Source organism: Dasypus novemcinctus, chromosome 7 (genome assembly GCF_030445035.2).
Source record: "Dasypus novemcinctus isolate mDasNov1 chromosome 7, mDasNov1.1.hap2, whole genome shotgun sequence".
Taxonomy (NCBI): Eukaryota; Metazoa; Chordata; class Mammalia; order Cingulata; family Dasypodidae; genus Dasypus; species Dasypus novemcinctus.
Window position 1 is genome coordinate 1,645,543 of NC_080679.1, and position 23,093 is coordinate 1,668,635.

The following is a 23,093-nucleotide window of genomic DNA, read 5'->3' on the forward strand; positions in this document are numbered from 1 at the left end:
CTGTGATAATGGTTGCACGACTCTGAATACACTAAAATTGTACAATTTAAATAGGTGATTGTATGGTACATGAATTATATCACAATAAAACTGGTTTTTTTTTTATTGTAAAGAATTCTGCCCATCCAATTTTTTTTAATTTGAGAAGTTGTAGGTTTACAGAAAAAAAAAATTTTTTTAAAGATTTATTTATTTATTTATTTCTCCCCTCCCCCCCTGCCCCCGTTGTCTGTTCTCTGTGTCTATTTGCTGCGTGTTCTTCTTTGTCCACTTCTGTTGTTGTCATCGGCACAGGAATCTGTGTTTCTTTTTGTTTCGTCATCTTGTTGTGTCAGCTTTCCGTGTGTGCAGTGCCATTCCTGGGCAGACTGCACTTTCTTTCGCGCTGGGCGGCTCTCCTTACTGGGCGCACTCCTTGTGCGTGGGGCTCCCCTACACGGGGACACCCCTGCGTGTCACGGCACTCCTTGTGCGCATCAGCACTGTGCATGGGTCAGCTCCACACGGGTCAAGGAGGCCCGGGGTCTCCATGTGGTAGACAGACTCCCTAACCACTGGGCCAAGTCCACTTCCCTACAGAAAAATTGTATCACCACCCTACCCCACTGCCATTATCAACACTTTGCATTAATGTGGTACCTTTGTTACAATTGATCAGTTGATAAAAAAATATTGCAATTATACTTAACTCTAGTCCAAAGTCTACATTAGAGTTCAGTGTTGTACAATCCTGTTTTTTTCCACTAGTAATATATCCACAACCTAAAATTTCCCCTTTTCACCACATTCAGATGTATAATTCAGCAATAATTACATGTACAATGTTGTGTACTATCAGCACCGTCCATTACCAAAATTTTTCCATCACCCCAAACAGAAATTCTGTTCCAATTAAGTATTAACTCCCCATTCTCTATACCCACCTCAGCCCCCAGTAACCTGTAGTCTAGTTTCTATGATTTTGCTTATTCCAATTATTTTGTAACAAGGAAATCCTACAAGATTTTTAAAAAATATCTAAAATGCATATATTATAATCTCTTTCTTGTATACATACTGCTGATCATCATTTTATAGATTAGAAAATAAGTCCAAAGAAGTGATTTTCCCAAAATTTCAGATGAAATGTAGGTTCATTATCTACTGTTTATTACATTATACTGTGTTGTAAAACTAGACTTAAATTTGAACCCCCTGTGATCCAAAACTTCTTTAAAAATGAAGCCTAATATATTGCTAAATTCAATTAATAGGAAAATGAAATAGTAATGTTAAGTTTAAAGAGTAGAAATAAAATACATAATAATTTGGAAAAACTAAAATAAAGTAAAAAAATAAATTGGAATATTAAAAAATGAAACATAAATTTTTTTGACATTTTGCCTTTCATCACTGTAATAGGTGTTGTTCTGTATGTACAGTGGCAAGGCGATCTCTTCCAATTCTTCTGCAGTGTCTTACATCTTTTTATTACTATTATTATGTCTTAAAAAAAGTTTTAGGTCACAGTAAAGTCACATATAGAATATAGGGGACTCCCGTATACCCAACATCCTCCCTCTTTTCCCCCTTCCCCAGCTATGATCTTTTTACATGTGGTTGTTACATTTCCTGCAACTAATGTACAAATATTGAAACATAGCTACCAACCATCGTTCCATTATGGTTTACACCATGGTTTACATTTTAGATTGTTTAAATTTTTGTCATTTTTCTGAATTAATCGTTTTTTCTATTAAAAATATATAAAATGCTTTGAATCCGGTTTAACTTTGTTTTAGAAAAATGCCTTGTTTTTAGAGCACTTACTATCTGTAAAATCTTTGCGGTGAAAGGGATCCTAAATGAAGACAATCAGCTCTCTGCCCTCAAGGAACTCACCGACCTGATGGAACTGATACATGTTATTTGCATAAGTTATTTACTTTTCAAGGCAATGCTTTCAAATGGTTGATTAAAAATTTGAAACAGTACAAATAATATAGAGTACAGAAGTCAGGCTCCTTAATGCCCAGGCTCGTCATTGCACCCCAAGGCAGCCCGCCCTGCTCTCCTGTGCGTCCTTCCGCAGGGGTATCTGGTGATAAATTTAGAAACTTGCACGTCTGTAAAGGAGGCTCGTCTCACCCCAAGGGCTCCGTGTTCCTGTGCGTCTGCCTTAGCACAAGTGCCGAGCGATGCCCAACCACGTCTGACCTTCACTTGAACACGCAGATGAGCTCCGTTCCAATCTGTGCACCTTTTACCTATTTTTGCCTTAATTGGCTATGACTTTTAATTCAATATTGAACAGAAGTACTGAAAGCATTTTGCCTTATTTCTTATAGAAAACATTAAGTTTTTGTCATTGAGTATAATGTTTGCTCTAGGCTTTTTTTTTTCTTTTTGCAGATGCTCTAATCAGGTTGAAGAAATACTCTTCTTCCTCTTAGTTTACCCAGAGTTGTTGTTGTTGTTTTTTTTATCATCAGTGAGTATTGAGGTTTCTCTAATCCTTTTACTGTTTCTACTTAAATGGTGAATAACACTGTTTTATGTTAAATCAAACCTTAGATTCTCTGAGATAAACCCCTCTTGATTACAATGAATTATTCTTCTTATACATTGTTGGATTTAATATGCTTAATTTTTAAAGACTTTTTTATCTACATTCATGAGGGATGTTGGTCTATAGCTCTCTTGTAATGTCTTTCTCTGGCCTTGACCTTGTAAAACAAATTGAGAAGTGTAAAAAAAAAAAGACCCATTATAAAGCTACGACCATTAAGGCAGGGTGTTACAAGTTTAGGGGACAAACCAATGGTGGGCGAGATTGTAGAGTCCAGGAACAGGTCCACATATGTATGTTGACCTGATTTGTGACAAAGGTAGCACTGAGGTGCAGGTGGGGAAACGATGGCCTTTTCGGTCATGGTGCTAGGACCACTGGATGTTCATCTAGAAAGAAATGTCTTGTCACCTCTAACTCACATCATATCCAAAGATCAATCTCAAATGGACTGCAGATTTAAATGAGAAAGTAAAACATCTATTAAAAGAAAGTATAGAAGAACATTTTTTGTCATCTTGGAGTAACCTGAGATTTCTTTAACAGGACAGAAGAAGAATCACTAACTGTAAATGAGAAAAATAACAACTTGTCCTGTATTAAAATTATGAACCTCTGTTCATTAAAATATACCACTATGGAAGTGAAAAGGCCCCCACAGAACCTATTTGCAATGCATCTATTCAACAAATGAACTGTTTCCAGAATATACAATCAATAATCAAAAGAGAAGGTCCCAGAAGAGAAAAATAGGCAAAATATGAGAGCAGACACAACACAAAAGAAGATATCTAAGTGGCCAACAAACATACAGAAAGGGGCTTAACTTCATTATTAATCATCAAATAAATGCTAATTGAAACCACAATATGATACACCATTGTACATCCACCGAATGGCTAAAAAGGAAAATGATAGAAAATGCCAACTTTTGGCAAGTATGTAGCGCAACCAGCCTCTCATACACTGTAAACTGGTCCAGCCACTTTGGAAATCTTCTTGGCAGTGTCTACTGAAGCTGAATATAAGGAAGCTGTGATCCAGTGCTCCCACCTCGGGCATGCAACTATTAATACCTTAGCATTACATTAGAGTGTATACTATGGTGCCAAAAGACACGAGCTAGAATGTTCGCGGCTTTCACATCAGCTCTGATTTGCAATCAGGCCAATGGCAGGAAGAGCAGAGTGGATAAAAACAAATTGTGGTATAGTCACACGATGGAATGCTCTAAAGCAATGAAATGAGATGCTGCTTTCTGGATTAACTTCATGAACGTAGGAAAAGGAAGCAGGTACCAAGGAGCACGTGATGGGTGGTTTCTTTTGACAAAGTTCCAAAGCTTGAAAGACTCCTCTAGGCTCGGGAGACTTTTGGTGTTCTGGTAATGCCCCCTCCTTGGGTGCTGGTCACGTGGGTGCATTCACTCTGTGAAAATTCTTTGAGCTGCACATGTACAATGGATGCGTGTTTCTGTATGCATGCAGTACTTGAACCAAAAGGGAAAAAAAATCTAGGGAGCCTCTCGTAGATCCTGCCCTTACCCCAGAATCTTGTGAGTGATGTATTTCTGCCCACTCTCCAATCCACCATCTATCCACCCATATCTACCCACCTATTCAACCATCCGTCTATCGATCCTTCCACCCACACACCCCATCCACCCTCCAGTCCAGAGGTCAGCCAGCTTTAGCCTGTGGCCCAAATTTGGCCCATTGTGCTGGACACAGCCATGCCCATTTGCTTACATATCGTCAATGGCTGCCTTTGCATTACGAAGGCAGAACTGAGTATATAGAAAATGCATGGCTTACAACCCCTAAAACATCGACTATCTGGCCCTTTACAGAAAGTTTGTCAATCCTGCTTTAATCCATCCATCCACTGATCACCACCATCCTCTTCTGTCTTACTTAAGATATTGCTCCAGCAATTCTTCCCTCTCTTGTGTATGATTTTTCTCTATCAGATTGCAAAACATGTTGTAATTTATCCTCTCCTTAAAAAATTATTTGCTCTTACGCCTCCCTCCAGGTACACTTGCAGTCAGGGTCACCAATGCCCTCGATTTTGCTAAAGCCAATAGTCCATACCGCATCTCCATCTTGCTTGTCAAATAGCAGCACCTGGCACTGATGGCCATTGCCTCCTCCGTGAATCACTCTTCACTGGACTTTTGACATTGTGCCCTCCCAGTTTTTCTCATTTCACTGGCCACCCCTTCTTGTTCATCTTGGTTGTTTCTTTCTCACCTCTCCCATTTTAAATGGTGGAAGGCTCCGAATCCTCTTTCCTAGTTACACTCACTCCTTGGGGATCTCACCCAATTATCTACATGCCAACAACTCTAAGTGTGTATTTCCAGCCTGGAGCTCCTCCCTGAATCCAGATTCATAGGTCCATTTGCCTCCATCTCCTCTTGGATGTTAACAGCCTTCTCCATTCTAAGATGCTCAAAACCAAACTTTTATCTTTCCATCCAAACCTGCACCTCTTCCAGTGTCTTCCATATCTGTAGGTGACAACTCCACTCTCAGACAACACCTGAGGTCAGAACTCCAAGTCATCCTTACCTATCAACCCTTACCGTCAAACCCTTGTCAAAACACAGCCAGATGAAAAAGAATACAGGTGCAAAATGGCGGAGTAGGAAGTTTTACAAAGTGCTTCTTCCACTGGGAAAATGAAAGAGCTCAAAGAAAACAATGAAATTAACCAGGTGGTAACCCTGGAACCAGAGCAGACCTTTAGAACAACTACAGCAGGGCCAGAAGAAGCGAGAGGCCGCTGAGAGTTCAGCCTTCGTAAGTGAAAGCACAAGCCCGTGACCAGCCCACATTGCCCAGCCCTGTGGATTCTAGGATGTCCAGCCAGGCCTGTGGACAAGGCCTCCTCTAGAAGCTGGCCTTGAGGGTGGCGGTGTCTCTGGGGAATCTCTGAGGGATCTGCATGGAAGCTGGCCTCAGGTTTGGCCCTCTGGACAGCAGGGCTCCCAGCCTTCCACCAGCATCCACCTGGAGGTAAAGCATTAGTGTTTTCTTTCTTTCTGTGAGTATTTCTGATATGGCCTGCCTCTGGAGGCACAGCACAGGCTCTGGCCATGGGTTCAGCCCTCTCTTGCAGCAGAGGTGACTTCTGGCCTCATGTCCATAGTTACCAGTGCACTCCTTTCATTGGTTGGATTTTTTCTTTCTCTTTCTTGTGCATTTAGTCTGGTGGAACCCTGAGTGTCCAGTGTGGATGCCTCAGATTCTCTCAGCAGTAGCATTTTCTGGCCTCACCCCAACATCCACAGGGACACAAAGAGCGGGTCCTCCTCTTTCTCTCTTCTGTTTGGCTTGTTTGTTTCTTTCTTTCTCTGTTTTATAGTTGGGGTCTGGTAGGTCCCTGAGTGATGAGCAGGGATGCTGGCTTAGGTTTCAGGCTCAAAAGCAGCAGCTTCTGCTTCCCACCAGCACATAACAAGAGCCTTGGAGTGGCAGTATAGTTCACTGGATTTTTGGTTATTCTTTGTTTTTTCTCTGTTTTTTCTTTTTGTCTGTGTTATCTGTTTGATAGTATTTTTTATTATTTTTCTTTTTCCTCTCTTTCTTTCCTTCTTGTTCTTAGTCTGATGGATTGAAGTGGGAGAACTAGATTTTTTAAGTGACCACAATATAATACTAAGAATGTCCAGTTCTCAACCAAAAACCATAAAATATACAAGGAGACAGGAAAGTAAGGTCCATTCACAGGAAAAGAAAAAAAAAAAAAAGAATTTGAGGAGGTGGAATTGCTAATCAAATGTCTTAGCACACTCACATTAATACATCAGTGAACTAAGGAAAAGATGTAGAAAGAGCTAAAGAAAATCAGGAAAACAATATATGAACAAAATGAGAATTTCAATAAGGAGTTAGAAATTATAAAGAAAAATTAAATGTGAATTCTGGAAGTCAAAAGTAAACAACTGTGGTGAAAAAATTAGAGGGCCTCAAGAGCAGATTGGAAGAGGCAGGAGGAGGACCAGCGAACGCAAAGACAAAACAATTGACATTGTCCAAGTTGAGGAGCAGAAAGAAAAGAAGAAAAAAAAAATGAACAGAGCCTGAGGAGCCTGTGGGAGACCATCAAGCAAACCAATGAATGCATCTTAGAAATCCCAAAAGAGAAGAGTGAGAGAAAGGGCCAGAAAGAATATTTGAAGAAATAATGGCAGAAAACTTCCCAAATCTGATAAAATACATGAATATTCAAATCCAAGATGCTCAATGAACAGCAACCAGGATGAACCTAAAGAGATCTATATTGAGACACATGATCAGACTATCCAATACCAGGGACAAAGGCAGGCTCTTAAAAATGGGAAGAGAGAAGCAACATGCCACGTAGAAGGGGTCCCTGATAGCTGTCACACCTGATTTCTCAGCAGAAACCATGGAGACCAGAAAGCAGTGGTGGACATATTTAAAGTGCTGAAAGCAGAACACTGTTACCTAAAAATAATAATAGCTGGCAGGGAAAACGGACTTTGGCCCAGTGGTTAGGGCGTCCGTCTACCATATGGGAGGTCCGCGGTTCAAACCCCGGGCCTCCTTGACCCGTGTGGAGCTGGCCATGCGCAGTGCTGATGCGCGCAAGGAGTGCCGTGCCACGCAAGGGTGTCCCCCGCGTGGGGGAGCCCCACGCGCAAGGAGTGCGCCCGTGAGGAAAGCCGCCCAGCGTGAAAAGAAAGAGCAGCCTGCCCAGGAATGGCGCCGCCCACACTTCCTGTGCCGCTGACGACAACAGAAGCGGACAAAGAAACAAGACGCAGCAAATAGACACCAAGAACAGACAACCAGGGGAGGGGGGGAAATTAAATAAATAAATAAATCTTTAAAAAAAAATAATAATAATAGCTGGCAAAATTACTGTTCAAAAAAGATGGAGAAATTAAAATATTTCTGGATGAACAAGAATGGAGGGAGTTCATTACAGGAAATTTTAAAGTATGTGAAAGGAAAGGATGCTAGACAGTATCTCAATGATGCTTGAGGAAATAATATGGATAAATATATATGCCAGGATTATTACATTTTTCATTTGTAATGCTATCTTTTTTTTTTTAAAGATTTATTTTATTTATTTCTCTCCCCTTCCCCCCCCCACCCCACCCCGGTTGTCTGTTCTCTGTGTCCTTTTGCTGTGTGTTCTTCTTTTCGTCCACTTCTGGTGTTGTCAGTGGCACGGGAATCTGTGTTTCTTTTTTGTTGTTGTTGTTGTTGCATCATCTTGCTGCGTCAGCTCTCCATGTGTGCAGTGCCATTCCTGGGCAGGCTGCACTTTCTTTCATGCTTGGCAGCTCTCCTTATGGGGCGCACTCCTTGTGTGTGAGGCTGCCCTATGCAGGGGACACCCCTGTGTGGCACAGCACTCCTTGCGCACATCAGCACTGTGCGTGCGCCAGCTCCACACGGGTCAAGGAGGCCTGGGGTTTGAACCGTGGACCTCCCAGGTGGTAGATGGATGCCCTATCCACTGGGCCAAGTCTGCTTCCTGTAATGCTATCTTGACTTCTCATAACCTGAAAATTCAAATGCATAAAAAAACAAGCATACATTTTGTTAAGGGACACACAATTCATAAAGCTGTAATTTGTGACATAACAACATAAAGAGGGGGATGGAAGAGAGAGAGGCACTGTGCATGTGTAGGCTATTGAAGTCAAGTCAGAATCTATACAAACTAAATTATAATAGATTTAATATGCTAAATATAATTCCTGTGGTAACTATAAAGAAAATATCCAAAAGTCTACAAAAAGGAAAGTATAAATGATTCAAAATGGCTCATTATAAAATATCACCTAAATAAAAAGGTAAAAATTACTGATATGGCAGAAGTAAATCTTGCCATATCAGTAATTTCTCTAAATATAAACACTCTAATCAAAATTTCCAGAGTATAGAGAATGACAGAATGGATAAAGAAATATGACCCAGCTATGTGCTGTTCACAAGAGACCCATCTTATATCCAAAGATAAAAATAGGTTGAAAGTGAAAGAAAGGAAAAAATATTTCATATGGATAATAACCCAAGGGTGTGTGTGTGGTTCTATTAAATCAGATCAAATAGACTTTAAGTAAAAATCTGTTATAAAAGACACAGAGGGACATTATATGTTGATAGAAGAGTCAATTCAATAAGAAGATTTAACAATTATAAACATATATGCACCTAACAGCAGAGCACCAAAATATATGAAGCAAACTGAGAATTAAAAGGAGAAATAGACAGTTATAAAATAATAGTTTGAGATTTCAATATATCCTTTTCAACATTGGATAAAACATTTAAACAGAAGATCAACAAGGAAATAAAGGACTTAAACAACACTATAAACCAACTAGAACCATATACATGATATATTGAACACTTTCTATATATACCTATATATAAACCGTTCATAGATAAATCATATATAGAACAGTTCATTCAACAACGGTGGAATACACATCATTTTAAATGCACACAGATCATTCTCTAAGATAGACCACATGTTGGATCAGAAGAGAAGCCTAAAATTTTTTTACATATTGAAATAAAAAGTAACATCTCTGACCACAATGGAATGATGCTAGAAATCAATAGCATAAAAGGAAAACTGGAAAATTTACAAATATATGGAAATTAAATAGCAGACTCTTAAACAACCAATGGGATAAAGAATAAATTACATGGGAAATTGGAAGCTATTTGGAGACAAATGAAAACAAAATCACAACGTACCAAGATTTATGGGATGCAATGAAGGCAGTGCTCAGAGCTATGAACACCTGTATTTGAAAAGAAGATAGATTTCAAATTAATAACCTAACTTTACATCTTGAGGAACTAGGGAAACAAGACCAAAGTAAACCTAAAGTTAGGAGAATAAAGAAAATAATTAAGATTAGAGTGGAGATAAATGAAACAGAGATTACAAAAGCAATTGAGAGAATAAACAAAAGTGGGTTCTTTGTCCATAAAATTGATAAACATTTAGTTAGACTGACAAAGAAAAAAAGCGAAAAGATGCAAATAACTAAAATAAAAAAGGAAAATGTTGATATTGTTATTGATCTTACAGAAACAAAAAGGATTAGAAGAGACTATTATGAACAATTGTATACCAACAAACTAGGTAATCTAGAAGAAATGGAAAAACTCATAGAAATTCATCAGTTACCTAAATTGACTCAAGAAGAAATAGAAAAGATCAACAAAACTATAATAGGTACAGAGATTGAATCAATAATCAAAAACCTTCCATGAAAGAAAAGCCCAGGACAAAAGGGTTTCACTGGTGAATTCTAGCAAACATTTAATGAATTAATACAAATCCTTTCCAAATTCTTCCAAAGAATTCAAGAGGAGGAGACACTTCCCAATTCATTCTACTGAGGCCAGCATTACTTTGATACTAAGCCTGGTAAAAATATCACACAATGTAGCAGTTTGACATAGTTATGAATTCCAAAAATAGATATTGGATTATGTTTGTAAACTGGTCTGAACCTAGGCATGATTAAGTTATGATAAGGGCTTTGATTGGGCCACGTCAATAGGAGGCATGGCAAAGGACAGAGTTGAGGGCTTATGTTGGAGTTTTGATGTCGCTTCATGCTGAAGCTGGAGCCCCAGGGAAGGAGACAGAGCCGTTCACCTGATATCTACTGACCTTGTGGAGAGAGGCAAAACCTAGAGAAACTCATAGTCTACAGCTGACCTTGTGGAGAAAACAGAGGAGCTGAGCCCAGAGGAACCCAGGAAGCCTCAACCCTCACAGACATTGGCAGCCATCTTGCTCCGACACATGAAAATAGACTTTGGTGAGGGAAGTAATTTATGCTTTATGGTTTGTATCTATAAGCTCCTACCCCAAATAAATACCCTTTATATAAACCAACCAATTTCTGGTATTTTGCATCAGCACCCCTTTGGCTGACTAATACACACAAACAAAAAAGAAATTACATACCCACTTCCAATATGAATATACATGCAAAAATCCTTAACAAAATACCAGCAAGCCAAATCCAAAGCATATTAAAGGAATTACGCGCCATGACCAAGCGGGATCCATCCCAGGAATGCAAGGGTGGTTCAACATACTAAAACTAATCAATGTAATGCACTGCAAATATCAATAGATGCAGAAAAAGCATTTGGCAAACCTAGCACCATTTATTGATAAAAACACTCAGAAAAGGAGAAATAGATGGGAACTTTCTCAGTGTAGTAAAAGACGTTTATTAAAAATGCACAGCTAACATTGTACTCACTGGCGAAAGGCTTAAAGCTTTAACCCTTAAGACGGGAATGAGACAAAGGTGCCCACCTTCACTCCTCCTATTCGGTATTGCTCTAAAAGTTCTTGCCAGAGCAATTAGGCAAAAATAAATAAATAAATAACAGCCATCTTGGAAAAGAAGATGTAAAACTATCTCTATTTGCAGATGACATGGTTTTATATAGATAAAACCCAAAGGAATCCACAAGAAAAATATTAGAGCTAAGAAATGAATTGAGCGAAGGGTCAGGGTACAAGATCAACACACACGCACATAAACAGTTGTGTTCTTCTACACTAGCAAGGAACAATCTAAAGATGAAATTGAGAAAACAATTCCATTTACAGTAACATCTAAAAGAATAAAATTCTTATGAATAAATTTAAGAAAGGATAAAAAAACTTATATAATAAAAAGTACAAAATATTTGCTGAAATTGAAGAAGACCTAAAGAAATGGCAAGACATCTTATGTTCATGGATTGGAAGAGTTAACATTGTTAATTTGTCAATAATAACCAAAACAATATACAAATTTAATGCAATCCCTATTGAAATTCCAGCAGCTTTTTTTTTTTTTCCAGAAATGTAAACTGGTCCTCAAATTTATATGGAATTGTGAGGGGTTCTGAAGAGCCAAAACCATCTTGAGAAAGAAGGACAAAGTTGAAGGGTTCACACGTCCAGTATTAGTCAAAGAGGGTGCTGATGCAAAGTACCAGAAATCTGTTGGCTTTTATAAAGGGTATTTATTCGGGATAGAAGTTTTACAGTTATAAGGTGATAAAGAGTCCAACTCAAGGTGCCATAAGAAGTACTTTCTCATCCAAAGTCATTGGCCACATGTTGAAGCAAGATGGCAGGTGTTATCTGCAAGGGTTCAACCTTCCATCTTCCTCTTAAGGCTCCACGGTCCCAGCTTCTTCTGATCTCAGCTGTAGGCTAACATAAGTCTCTCTTTCTCCAGGGCTCACTTCTTTCCAGGCTCAGCTGCTCTGTTCTCTTCACAAGGTCTGCTGTAGACTATCAGGTTCATCTCTCTTCCCAGGGCCTCTGCTGTGTCCAATGAGCCATATCTATTCTTCTGTGTTTTCCTGTGTGTCTCCTTCCCTGTAAGAGTCTGTTTTATCCCCACCATGGAGATGGGGACTCAACCCTGCATGACCTAATGGATGTGGTCTAATCAAAGCCTTAATCTTAACGTAATTCAATCAAGTAAACATAACCTTTGACTTTAATACAATCAAAGGGTATCACACCCAGAGGAACTGACCAGTTTATAAACATAATCAGATATCTCTTTTGGAATTCATAAATAATAAATTGCCATGCTCCACCTTCTGAATTCCAAAAAGACTTTACAATATTAAAAAAAATAAACAACCTTAATTCCGTAACAATGCTAAGTACAAAATCATATTACAATCAGTTTATAAAAATACCATTTTTCTTGGGACAAAGTCCCATCTGGCTGTAGACCTCTGAAACTTAAAAAACAATTTATCTGCTTTCAATATAAAAAGGGACAGACAAAGGATCAACAGTTGCATTATCGTAAGGAGAAACTGGGAGGAAAGCATGAGTCACAGGTCTCTTACATCTCTGTAAATCTGCAGGGCATACTTCATTAGACTTCAAAGTCTGAGAGTCATTCTGAAGATGATGATTTCTTCTCCATGGGGACCCAACCTTTCTGCAGGCTTGCCCAATGGCCATTTTCTTGGTTCTGCACGGGGCAACACTCTGCGTCGGTCAGCACTCCATGTGGGCCAGCACTCTGTATGGGCCAGCTCACCACACCAGCCAGCTCGCCTTCACCAGGAAGTCCTATGCATTGAACCCTGGACCTCTTATATGGTAGATGGGAGCCCAATTGCTTGAGCCACATCTGCTTCCCAAAAATTCTCTTTAGCATCCATATTCCTAGCAACAGTTTCTTTGAAGCAGTCTAGTCCTTTCCTATCAAGCACCACATAATTTCTCCAAAAAATATTCCTTACCCATTTATAAAACTGTTTCAGCCTTTTGGTAATTGCAAAAGCACAACCCCATGCCTCAGTACCAAATTCTGTATTAGTCAGAATAAAGGGGGTGCTGATACAAAGTGTCAGAAATCTGTGGCTATCTTTTGGAATTCATAAATAAACTGCTACACTTCCCAATGTCAAATTGTATTACAAAGCAACAGTAATAAAAACAGTGTGGTACTGTCACAAAGAGCAAAGAGATCAGTGGAACAGAAATTAAAGTCCAGAAATAGACTCCTACATTGATGACCAACTGATTTTTGAGAAGGGTGCTAAGTCCATGCAGTGGGAAAAGAATAGTCTTTTCAACACATAGTTTTGGGAAAAATGGGTATCAACATGCAGAAGAATGATGTTAGACCCCTACCTCACACGATATATAAAAATCGACTCAAAATGCATCAAGGCCCTAAATACAACAGCGAAAACTATAAAACTCTTAGAAGACACCATAGAGATGAATTGGCATGACCTGGAATTAGGCAATGGATTCTTAGATTGACAACAAAAGCACAAGGAACAAAAGAAACAATAGATAAATTTGATTTCATAAAAATTTAAACCTTTTGTGCATCAAAGGAAATTATCAAGGAAGGGAAATGACAATCTACCAAATGGGAGAAAATACTTTTAAACCATATATCAGATAAGGGTTTAATATCCAGAATATATAAAGGACTCTTGCAACTCAATAACAAAAGGCCAAACAATCCAATTAATAAATTGTCAAAGGACATTTCCCCAAAGAACATATAAAAATGGCCAATAAACACATGAAAAAATGCTTAACAGCTTTAGCCATCAGAGAAACACAAATGAAAACCACATAGAGACAGAATTTCACACCCAGAAGGATGGCCATTAATAAAAGAATAGAAAATAACAAGTGTTAGAGGCAGAGATTTTGGGACTCTAGTGCATTGTTGGTGAGATGTGAAGTGGTGCAGCTACTGTGGAAATCAATATGGTGGTTCCTCAAAACATTAAATATGGAGTTACCATATGACCCAGTAATCCCACTTCTAGGTATATACTGAAAGAGAAAGTGGGGTCACAGTAGATACTTGTATACCATTGTTTATAGCAGCACGATTAACAATAGCCAAGAGCTGGAAACAACCCAAATATTCATCAACAAATGAATGGATACACAAAATCTGGTTCATATACACAACGGGATATTAAGCCATAAAAATGAAGTTATTTTTAACTTCTGCAACATGTAATCACCTTGAAAACATTGTGTTCAGTGGAATCAGCAAGATGCATAAGGACAAATATTGAATATCATCTATAAAATGACTAGAAATAGCAAATTTGCAGAGAAAAATGCAGATTAGAGGTTACCAGGAAAGAGGGAGAGGTGGGAGGCAGAGGGGGGAGTGTCTCATCATTAAAAAAGAGGCAATATAAAAAGACCCTGTGAACAATAGGAATGATGCTCTAGTTATTACATTTCCAGATACAAATAAAAATATGTAGCCAGATTCAGTCAATCCAAAAGACAGCAATAAAAAGAAGGAACATAAAAGAGATGAAAGAAATAGAAGCAGCTAGGAGAATCATAATTATAACCCCAACAAACCAGCAATTACATAAATGCAAACAAATTAAATACTGCAATTAAAAGATGAAATGATGGGAATAGATAAAGCAAAGCAAAACCTAATTAAAAGAGAGGCATCTAATGCATAATTTCAACAGAGCACTTGGAAGTTAAAGGATGGGGGGAAAAATCTCTGCAAATACCATCCAAAAGAAGACTGGTGTAGTGTAAATATTAAATCAGATGAAGTGGACTTCAAGGCAAGGAGATGAAGAGGGGCCCTTCAAATGATAACAGGTTCAATTCACCAGGAAGTTATAATAGTTCTACATCTATATATCCTTATTAACATAGCCCTCAAATATAGAAAGCAAAAGTTGTTCAAAGTAAACAGGGAAAATGAGAAATCCAGGACCAAAATGGCAAATTTTTTTTAAAGATTTATTTTATTTATTTCTCTCCCCTTCCCTCACCCCGCCCCCCACAGTTGTCTGTTCTCTGTGTCTGTTTGCTGCGTGTTCTTGTCCGCTTCTGTTGTTGTCAGCGGCACGGGAATCTGTGTTTCGTTGTGTCATCTTGCTGTTTTACCTCTCCGTGTGCGGCACCATTACTGGGCAGGCTGCACTTTCTTTCGCACTGGGCGGCTCTCCTTACGGAGTGCACTCCTTGCGCGTGGGGCTCCCCTATGCGGGGACGCACCTGCGTGGCAGGGCACTCCTTGCGCGCATCAGCACTGCGCATGGGCCAGCTCCACACGGGTCAAGGAGGCCCAGGGTTTGAACCGCGGCCCTCCCATGTGGTAGATGGATGCCCTGTCCACTGGGCCAAGTCCTCTTCCCGTAAATGGGAAATCTCAACACACCTTTCTCAGTAGCTGACAGAGCAGCCAAGAATCAACAGGGCTATAGATTTTCACTGCACAATCAGCAACCCTGATGTAAAGAACGTTCTAGAACTCTCCACCAACAGCTGCAAAGCACCTTTCTCTTCAGGGGTACACCAGACATCGACAGAAATTAGGTGTATAAAACAAGACTCAGAAACTTTCAGAGGCTTGAAATGGTACAGAACAGTTCCCTGGCCACAGTGCAATTAAACTAGATATATCAAAAAGAGATAATTTGAACATTTCTAGATCTTTGGAGAGTAAAGACCTATGGATAAAATAAGAAACCACAATGAAAATTAGAAAACAGTTTGAACTGGGCAGTTATGAAGATTATTATATCAAAAACTTGTGGGAAGTAGCTGAAGCTTTGCTTCAAGGAAGCGTGTCTATTAAAAAATAAGAGGCCAAAGGACACATCTCAAATAATTAGATGAGCAACAAATCCAAAGGAGTTAAAAGCAAGGAGATAATAAAGATTCGAATTAATGAAATAGAACATAAAAATAATATAGAGAGAATCAACAAATGCCTGTGGTCGGAAATGAAAGGGGCTGTCGTTTCGGGTGAGGGACCCCTGGTTGAGCAGGCCCGGGACCACCCAGGTTTTAGCACCCAAGGCCCTCCGGCTAGAGCCGCCGGGACAGCTGGTCACCTCCTGCAGCTCCTGCAGACACGGAAAAGACAGAACGAAATGAAGAACCCCTTGAGGCTGATGAACTTGAAACTTGAAATGGGAAAGTTCCTAGAAAAACCCTGCTAACCGAAAGGAGGCTGCAGAGAGCCCTGGCGGCGCTGCCACCTGCAGTGAATCCGCGCCGGCACACTCGCCCAGGCCTCGGCCGTGCTCCCTCTGCGCCCATCACGCTCCCCCCCCACTTAGAAAATCCCCCACCCCCCTTTCCCTCAGCTTTCCAGGGGGCTCCGCGCTCCCAGAGGCCACGCGAAGGATTCTCCAATTCCAGCTCTGGCGTGAGGTGGGGGGCGCTGGGCAGAGGCTGCTGGGGGCGGCAGTGGAGAGGGGGGAGCAGCACTAGCAGGGGGTGGTCAGGAGCGCCAGACCCCTCCTCAGCCCGCAGTCAAGCCCCGGACCTGCCCAGCCCTCGGCTCCCCCGTGCGCCCCTGGAGGGGCTGCAGGACCCTCCGGCCCTGCCACCCAGTCTGGACCGGCCCATGTGGCGTCTCCTGGCGCCTGCCCGCCGCCCACTCGCCCCGGGGAAAACTGCGCCCAGATCTCAATCAACGCGGCGCAAGTCACCGCCACTGGCGGCCTCCGCCCCTGGCCAGCACGGCTTTGCACGGTGGCCTCAGCGCGAGCGGCAGGATTTGCCCGGGTTGGTGCCGCGCCGGCCCTCGGGCTCAGGAGGAGCCGCTGAAGTGTCCATCGGCTGGGGCAGGCCCCTCCCTCTGTCCACCCGCCCCTCATCGGCCACTCGCAGAGCCTCTGGTTGGGGACAGCCCGGTCCCGGTGGCCGTCCCCCACCCCCCTGGCTGTCTGGTTGCCTCAGCTAAACCCACACCCTGCCCTCGTCATGGCACGCGTGGGCGTGTCTGTGTGTCTGTGCACCCCTGTGGGCGTCTGTGGATGCACGTGTGCCTGTATGTGCACGTCTCTGTGCACCTGGGCATCTGCGTGCACCTTTGAGTGTCTGCCTGCACGTGCACGTGTCGCACCTGCTTGTGTGTCTGCATGTGTGTGCCCACGGGTGGTGGCCCCTACCTCCTTACTTAGCCACTTGTCACCAAGCAGGGGTGATGCTGCACAGTGCCTGCCCCATTCACCCGGGGCCACATCCACCCCTACGGCGCAGTTTCGAGGTTCTGAGAGCAGAGCAAGTAAACGAGTCTGGGTCAGAGGGTCCACTGGGCTCAGGGGATCCCCGAGGTCTGCTGGAAGTGGGGTCTGCCTTGCTGTGGTGGCCGGGGAGGCGTGGGTGTGCCAGGGCTGGGGGCGGGGGCGGTGGGACTTGGCAGTGGCCGGGCCTGGGCGGTGGGGGTGACGGGAGCACTCCTGGGCGCGGCATGGCCCCCGGGGTGGTGCAGGAGGGGGCCGCGGAGGAAGATGGGCCAGAGCTGCTGCAGCTTCTGGAACAGAACTTGCGCGGTGCCACACGCACCCCCAGGCAGGGACAGCTCCTCTCCAGGGAAGCACACAAGGCCTCCGAAACCGCCACAACGAAGGCCAGTGCCGGGAGGGTCTGCAGGGCCCGTCCCTGCCCAGCCCCCCGCGCAGGTGGCCAGCCCCAGGCTCAGAGAGGGCGCTGGCCCCTGAGCGCGCCCAGCGTGGAGGGGGCAGGCGGGCCTGGGCTTCTGGCCTCCCGCCCCGCTCAGCCGGCCCAGGCTCCCCCCGAGGGCCGCCTGCACCCTGTGTGTGCACACGTGTGTGTGTGCCGTGTGCATGCTGACCGCGTGGCCGGCCCCGTGGCCCGTGGAGCTGGGAGGTGTGGCCGGGCAGCCCTCCCTCTGTGCAGCCGGGGTCCCCAGGGGCCACAGTGTCTGCTCCGGGCAGGGCGTGGCCCTACTGACCTGGATCACGGCGCCCAGCCCCAGCTGGGGAAGCTCGGTGGCATCCGAGTCGCCCGGCTCGCTGGCAGCAGAGCTCATGGCTGGTGGGGCGCAGGACCCTGGAGGAAGCGGGGTCCTTCCTGCTCCGGCTGGCTGGGGCGTCCTTGCACTGTGCCGGCTCCACACCTGCCGAGCCCCGCACCTGCCTAGCCCCGCACCTGCCCAGCCCCGCACCTGCCCAACCCTGCACCTGCCCGGCCCCGGTTCCTTCTGCCGCTCCAAGCCCAGACTCCCAGCCCAGTCAACCGAGCCTGTCACGTTGCTTTGGCAACCACGACGCTGAGGCCTGGGTTTCCCTGGAAACAGGAGTGCAGGCTCCGTTGCCGTGGGGACTCTGGCACGCTGTTGGCTGGAGCCGTTTACCCAGACACCTGGGACGCCCTGGGTGCAGCCATGCACTGGGCGGCTGCGCCTGCGGGGAGGGGCTGCAGGTCGCCCCAGGAATCCGAGTGAGCAGCCGGCCCGGCCTCGTGTGGCATTTGGGGGACGCGGCGCTCCCCGGTGCTACTGGCAGGAGGCAGGGGGCTGAGGCTGAGGGGAGCCGCTCGCCGGCCTCCTGTGCGCCCCCACGAGCCCTCCCTGCGCCCGTCCCCCTTCTGACACGCTTCAGGGGGTGCAGTCCGCTATTCGCACACTCCATGCCCCTGGGCGCGGGTGGTGGCGGTCCGCAGGGGTGGGGGCAGCGCCGACCCCCACCCACCGGGGCTGCAGACCTCCGGGCGGAGGCTCCCTGCCCGGCCCCCGGTCCTCTCTGCCCGCTCCTCGCCCTGACAGGTGGGGGGGCGGATTAGCTGCCGCTCACCTTGACGGCGCCCTCATGGCCAGTTCAGACGCAGGGCGGCTCCCAGGAAGGGGAGGGAGCGCCCTAAGAGCGCAGAGCCCTCAGGCTGGCCGGCTCAGCCCCCAGGACCCACCGGCACTGGGACCGGGCCCGGTCTCTGCTGCTTGGTGATGCCACCCCCAGGGCCGGCGCCGCGCCCTCAAGGCATCCGCTGACGCGGCACCGCCGAGGGACAGCCGGCTCGTGCCGGTGACTGCTGCTCGGCTGGCCGCCACTCACGGACCTTCGCGGGCCCCCTCCGGGTGCTGGACAGGAAATAGGCCATGGGTCATTGGGGCTGCGCCACATGCAGCCCGTGCTGACCAGACGCCAGCGCGGATGGTCCTGCGGCAACCACACGCTTGACCTTTTGTGCAAGAAGGGTCTGTCTCCTGTCCTGCCTCAGCCCTGGGAGTGCTCGCTGACCCCCCGCCCCCCGCAGGCAGCACACCCCTCCTGAAGGCAGGGCAGAGCTGGACGGGGCAGGACATGGCCGTGCCGCACAGGCTGGGTGTTTCCGCCAGGGCTGCGCCCATGAGGTGGGCGTGGGGCTCGGTCCCTGTGAGAGGAGACCTCGGGCGGCAGCCGCCTCGGGGATCCCGGGGAGCCTGAGAGTGCTCGCCCTGCCGTGCGCCTCTCCTACCACCGTGCCCTCCTGGCAGGTGTTCTGGGCAGTGGTCAGGACAGCCCCTGGGCCTGGGAGACGAGGACACGCACCCAGGGGGTTAGCACTGAAGGGCTCCTGTCCCTTGACCCGATAATCCCACTACGGGGAAAGCACCGTCAGAAACCATCAGATCTACTACAGAACTATTGTGACTCTAAATGGAAGAAACTGTATCGCTGATGCAGAGACAGTGGCCATGGTAGTTGCTGAGGGCAGAGAGAGAGAAGAGGTGTGCTGTGGGGCACTTTCTGGACTTGGAGTTGTCCTGAATGATATTGCAGGGACAGATGCAGGTCATCATATACCCTGCCATAACCCACTGAATGGACTGGGGGAGAGTGTAAACTACAATGTAAACTGTAATCCATGCGGTGCAGCAGCACTCCAAAATGTATTCACCAAATGCCATGAATGTGCCGCAATGATGAAAGAGGTTGTTGATGTGGGAAGAATGGGAGAGTGGAAAGTGGCGTATATGGGAACCTTCTATATTTTTTAATGTGACATTGTGTATGATCAATGTATCTTTTAAAAATAAGCTTAAAAATATATTTAAAAAAGAAAACCTCCAACAACAGCAACAACAAAACCGTTAGAAGCTGGGGCAGGACTTCTGCCCCAGGTGGTCCTCGGCAGGCTCCCTGATGCCGGTGAGCCTGCGGGGCTTGGGAACGGGGCACCTTGGGGGACGGGAAGCCGGGGCGGGCGTGTGGCACAAGCGTGGCGTGAGCCGGGGCACAGGTGCCGGTGGGAGTGGCCCCGGGGCTCCCCTCCACGTGCCTGGCCTTCACTCTGCGCCCCCTTTCCCCTGCCAGGGAGGGCCCCAGCTGAGTGGCAGGCAGGTGAGGGCCGGGGGAGGTGGGGAGGAGCTCCCTGCTGATGTGGGGGGGCAGCACGTCCTGGTGTGGGGGTGGCGGCCGAGGTCCCCCGTCTCGTCCAGGCCGGCAACGGCCGCACCTTCCCTGCTCCTCCGCCCTCGGGAATGACCAGCGCCGTGGTCAGCTGGCGGGGTCGGCAGGCGGGACGCGCAGGACAAAGGGAGCTGGGCTTCTCCCCCGGCGTCGTTGCTAACCTCTCCTGGGCCAGCTCCCCGTGTCCTCCAGGGCGCCAGGGACGCCGGCTCCCCAAGACGCGGTGCAGGCAGCCGGCCGGTGTGTGGGAGGTGGCTGTGCCCGTCTTCCAGGACACGGGGGCCGCCGCTCAGCCCCTGCCGTGGACCGGGCGGCCGCCTCCCCACCGTCCCACCAGCCGCCGTGCCCAGAGCTGCCTGCCGCCAGCCCGGGCCCGCCGCCCCGGCCGCCCTTCCCAGCCGGGCACAGCCCCTCCCTCGGCTGCCCCAGCCAGCCCGGGCCCTGCTGGCTCCTGAGCACCTTCCCAGCCGCCGCGCGTCCCGCCGGCCTCGCATCTCCCATGCCCGCCTGTCCCCACACGACGAGGCGGAGGCCTCCTCGTGCGCCCGCAGCGCGGGCAGGGATCTGGGGGCTTCTGGGCGGGGCAGCTGCAGGGCACCCCAACCGGGCCAGCGACTCGGCAGCACGCCCAGAGGCACCCAAAGGCGCCTCGGCCTCCTGGGAGGCGCTCAGGGGGCGTTTCTGACGCCACCGGGTGTGGTGGCCCCCGCTCAGCAGGTGAGAACTCCACTCCCCTGAGAGCTGAGCTCCAGGGAAACTGAGGAAGGCGCAGGGCGAGCATGCCTCCGGGGCAGTCAATGAGTTTCAGATGACGTCAGGCTAGACTGGCGCTGTCTCGCCTGGCCACCCCCTCCCCAGCTCGGTGCAGGCAGCCCTCCCGGACCGCGGGAAGGGGGTTTGTCCAAACACACGCAGCCCGGGGCCTTCCCGCGCCCGTCTGAAGCGGCGGACCCGGCGCCGAGGGCTCCCTGCCGTCGCCGGGTGGGGCTGCCGCCCCCGGGCCGTGTGGGCCACCCTCCTCCTCCGAGGCCTTCCACGGGCTGGGGGCTCTGGGGGCATCTTGGGGCCGTCTCGGGCACCACCTCCTTCCTCCCTGGAGCACGCTGGTGCTGGGTGGGGCAGCGGGCGGCACCTGGGCTCGGCTGTCCCTTGGCTCCGGCCGCTCTGCTTCTGCACCTGGGCTCTGGCCTCCACGCGGGTGCTCTGGGTACCTGTGCGAGCTGGCCCAGGACCCCTGGCGCAGAGGGGCGTCTCCTTCCAGGGCCCGTCGGCCGTGGTGGTTGCCGAGCTTGCACCGGGCGCTGCTCTGGGGAGCGCATAGGGTCCAGCTGCACTCCTCCCCTGCAGCGCCACCGCTGCTTTCCCGTCCACCCTAGCTCAGCCGGTTTTGTGCCCCAGAGGCCGGCCCAGAGCTGGGCTCACGAGGCCTGAGTGACCGGGGCTGGCAGGTCCATGTGGCGGCCAGCACTCTGGGAGGTGGCCAGGGGAGTGCAGGGCTGTGTGTGGGTAGCGGCCGGGGCAGACATCCTGGCACAGGGTCCTGGTGGGTGGACGCCAGCAGGGCCTCGGGACAGGGGCCACTTGGGTGGACACCCACAGGACAGGGCAGTTGATGCCTGCAGGGCATCAGGGACAGGGTCCGGTTGAGTGGACACCTGCAGGATCTCGGGGACAGAGTCCAGCTGAGTGGACACCTGCAGGACCTTGAGGACAAGGTCTGGTTGACTCCTGCAGGACCTGGGGGGCAGGGTCCAGCTGAGTGGACACCTGCAGGACCACGGGGACAGAGTCCAACTGAGTGGACACCTGCAGGACCTTGAGGACAAGGTCTGGTTGACTCCTGCAGGACCTGGGGGGCAGGGTCCAGCTGAGTGGACACCTGCAGGACCTGGAGGACAAGGTCTGGTTGACTCCTGCAGGACCTGGGGGGCAGGGTCCAGCTGAGTGGACACCTGCAGGACCTGGAGGACAAGGTCTGGTTGACTCCTGCAGGACCTGGGGGGCAGGGTCCAGCTGAGTGGACACCTGCAGGACCTGGAGGACAAGGTCTGGTTGACTCCTGCAGGACCTGGGGGGCAGGGTCCAGCTGAGTGGACACCTGCAGGACCTGGAGGACAAGGTCTGGTTGACTCCTGCAGGACCTGGGGGGCAGGGTCCAGCTGAGTGGACACCTGCAGGACCTGGAGGACAAGGTCTGGTTGACTCCTGCAGGACCTGGGGGGCAGGGTCCAGTTGAGTGGACACCTGCAGGACCTCGGGGACAGAGTCCAGCTGAGTGGACACCTGCAGGACCTTGAGGACAGGGTCTGGTTGACACCTGCAGGACCTGGGGGGCAGGGTCCGGTTGAGTGGACACCTGCAGGACCTGGGGGGCAGGGTCCAGCTGAGTGGACACCTGCAGGACCCTCGAGGACAGGGTCCGGTTGGCGCCTGCAGCACATGGGGATGCTGACATAGGACCGTGGTGGCCGGTGCTGCCGGTGACGGCACATGGTCCCACCTGGACGTCCCTGAGTCGGTTTCTCTGCGTCTGCTCAGGTCCCTCCTGAGCACCTGGGGATTCCTGAAATACCTGCTCGGGCCCTGGCCCTGAGGTGCAGGGTGGGGCCTCGGGAACGGGCCTTCCGAGGCTGGTGGGTGTGGCTGGAACCCCCTCTTTGTGCAGCCACGCCCCGGACGTGGCTGTCAGACCTGCCCGCCACCCCCGAGCCTCTCCCCCTCGCTGAGCTCGCCGCCCCACCCCGGCCTCCTGCGGCCCTGCCACGGCTGACCTGCCCCGAGCCTCGGAGCCCGTGGCTCCTGTGGCCAGAGGCCCCCTGCTAGCAGCC

The 23,093-nt window shown here is 48.2% G+C and overlaps 1 protein-coding gene across 1 annotated transcript in view; it reads right to left on the reverse strand.

Moving 5' to 3' along the window:
* The window catches only part of CROCC2 (ciliary rootlet coiled-coil, rootletin family member 2), a 95,699-nt gene extending 77,627 nt beyond the window's left edge, over positions 1–18,072 (reverse strand). The window contains exon 1 of the mRNA XM_071216023.1: positions 17,829–18,072. Within this exon, the coding sequence (XP_071072124.1) occupies positions 17,829–17,906 (78 nt within the window). The 5' untranslated portion in view covers positions 17,907–18,072. The remainder of the gene's footprint in view (positions 1–17,828) is intronic.
* Positions 18,073–23,093: the final 5,021 nt, after the last annotated feature.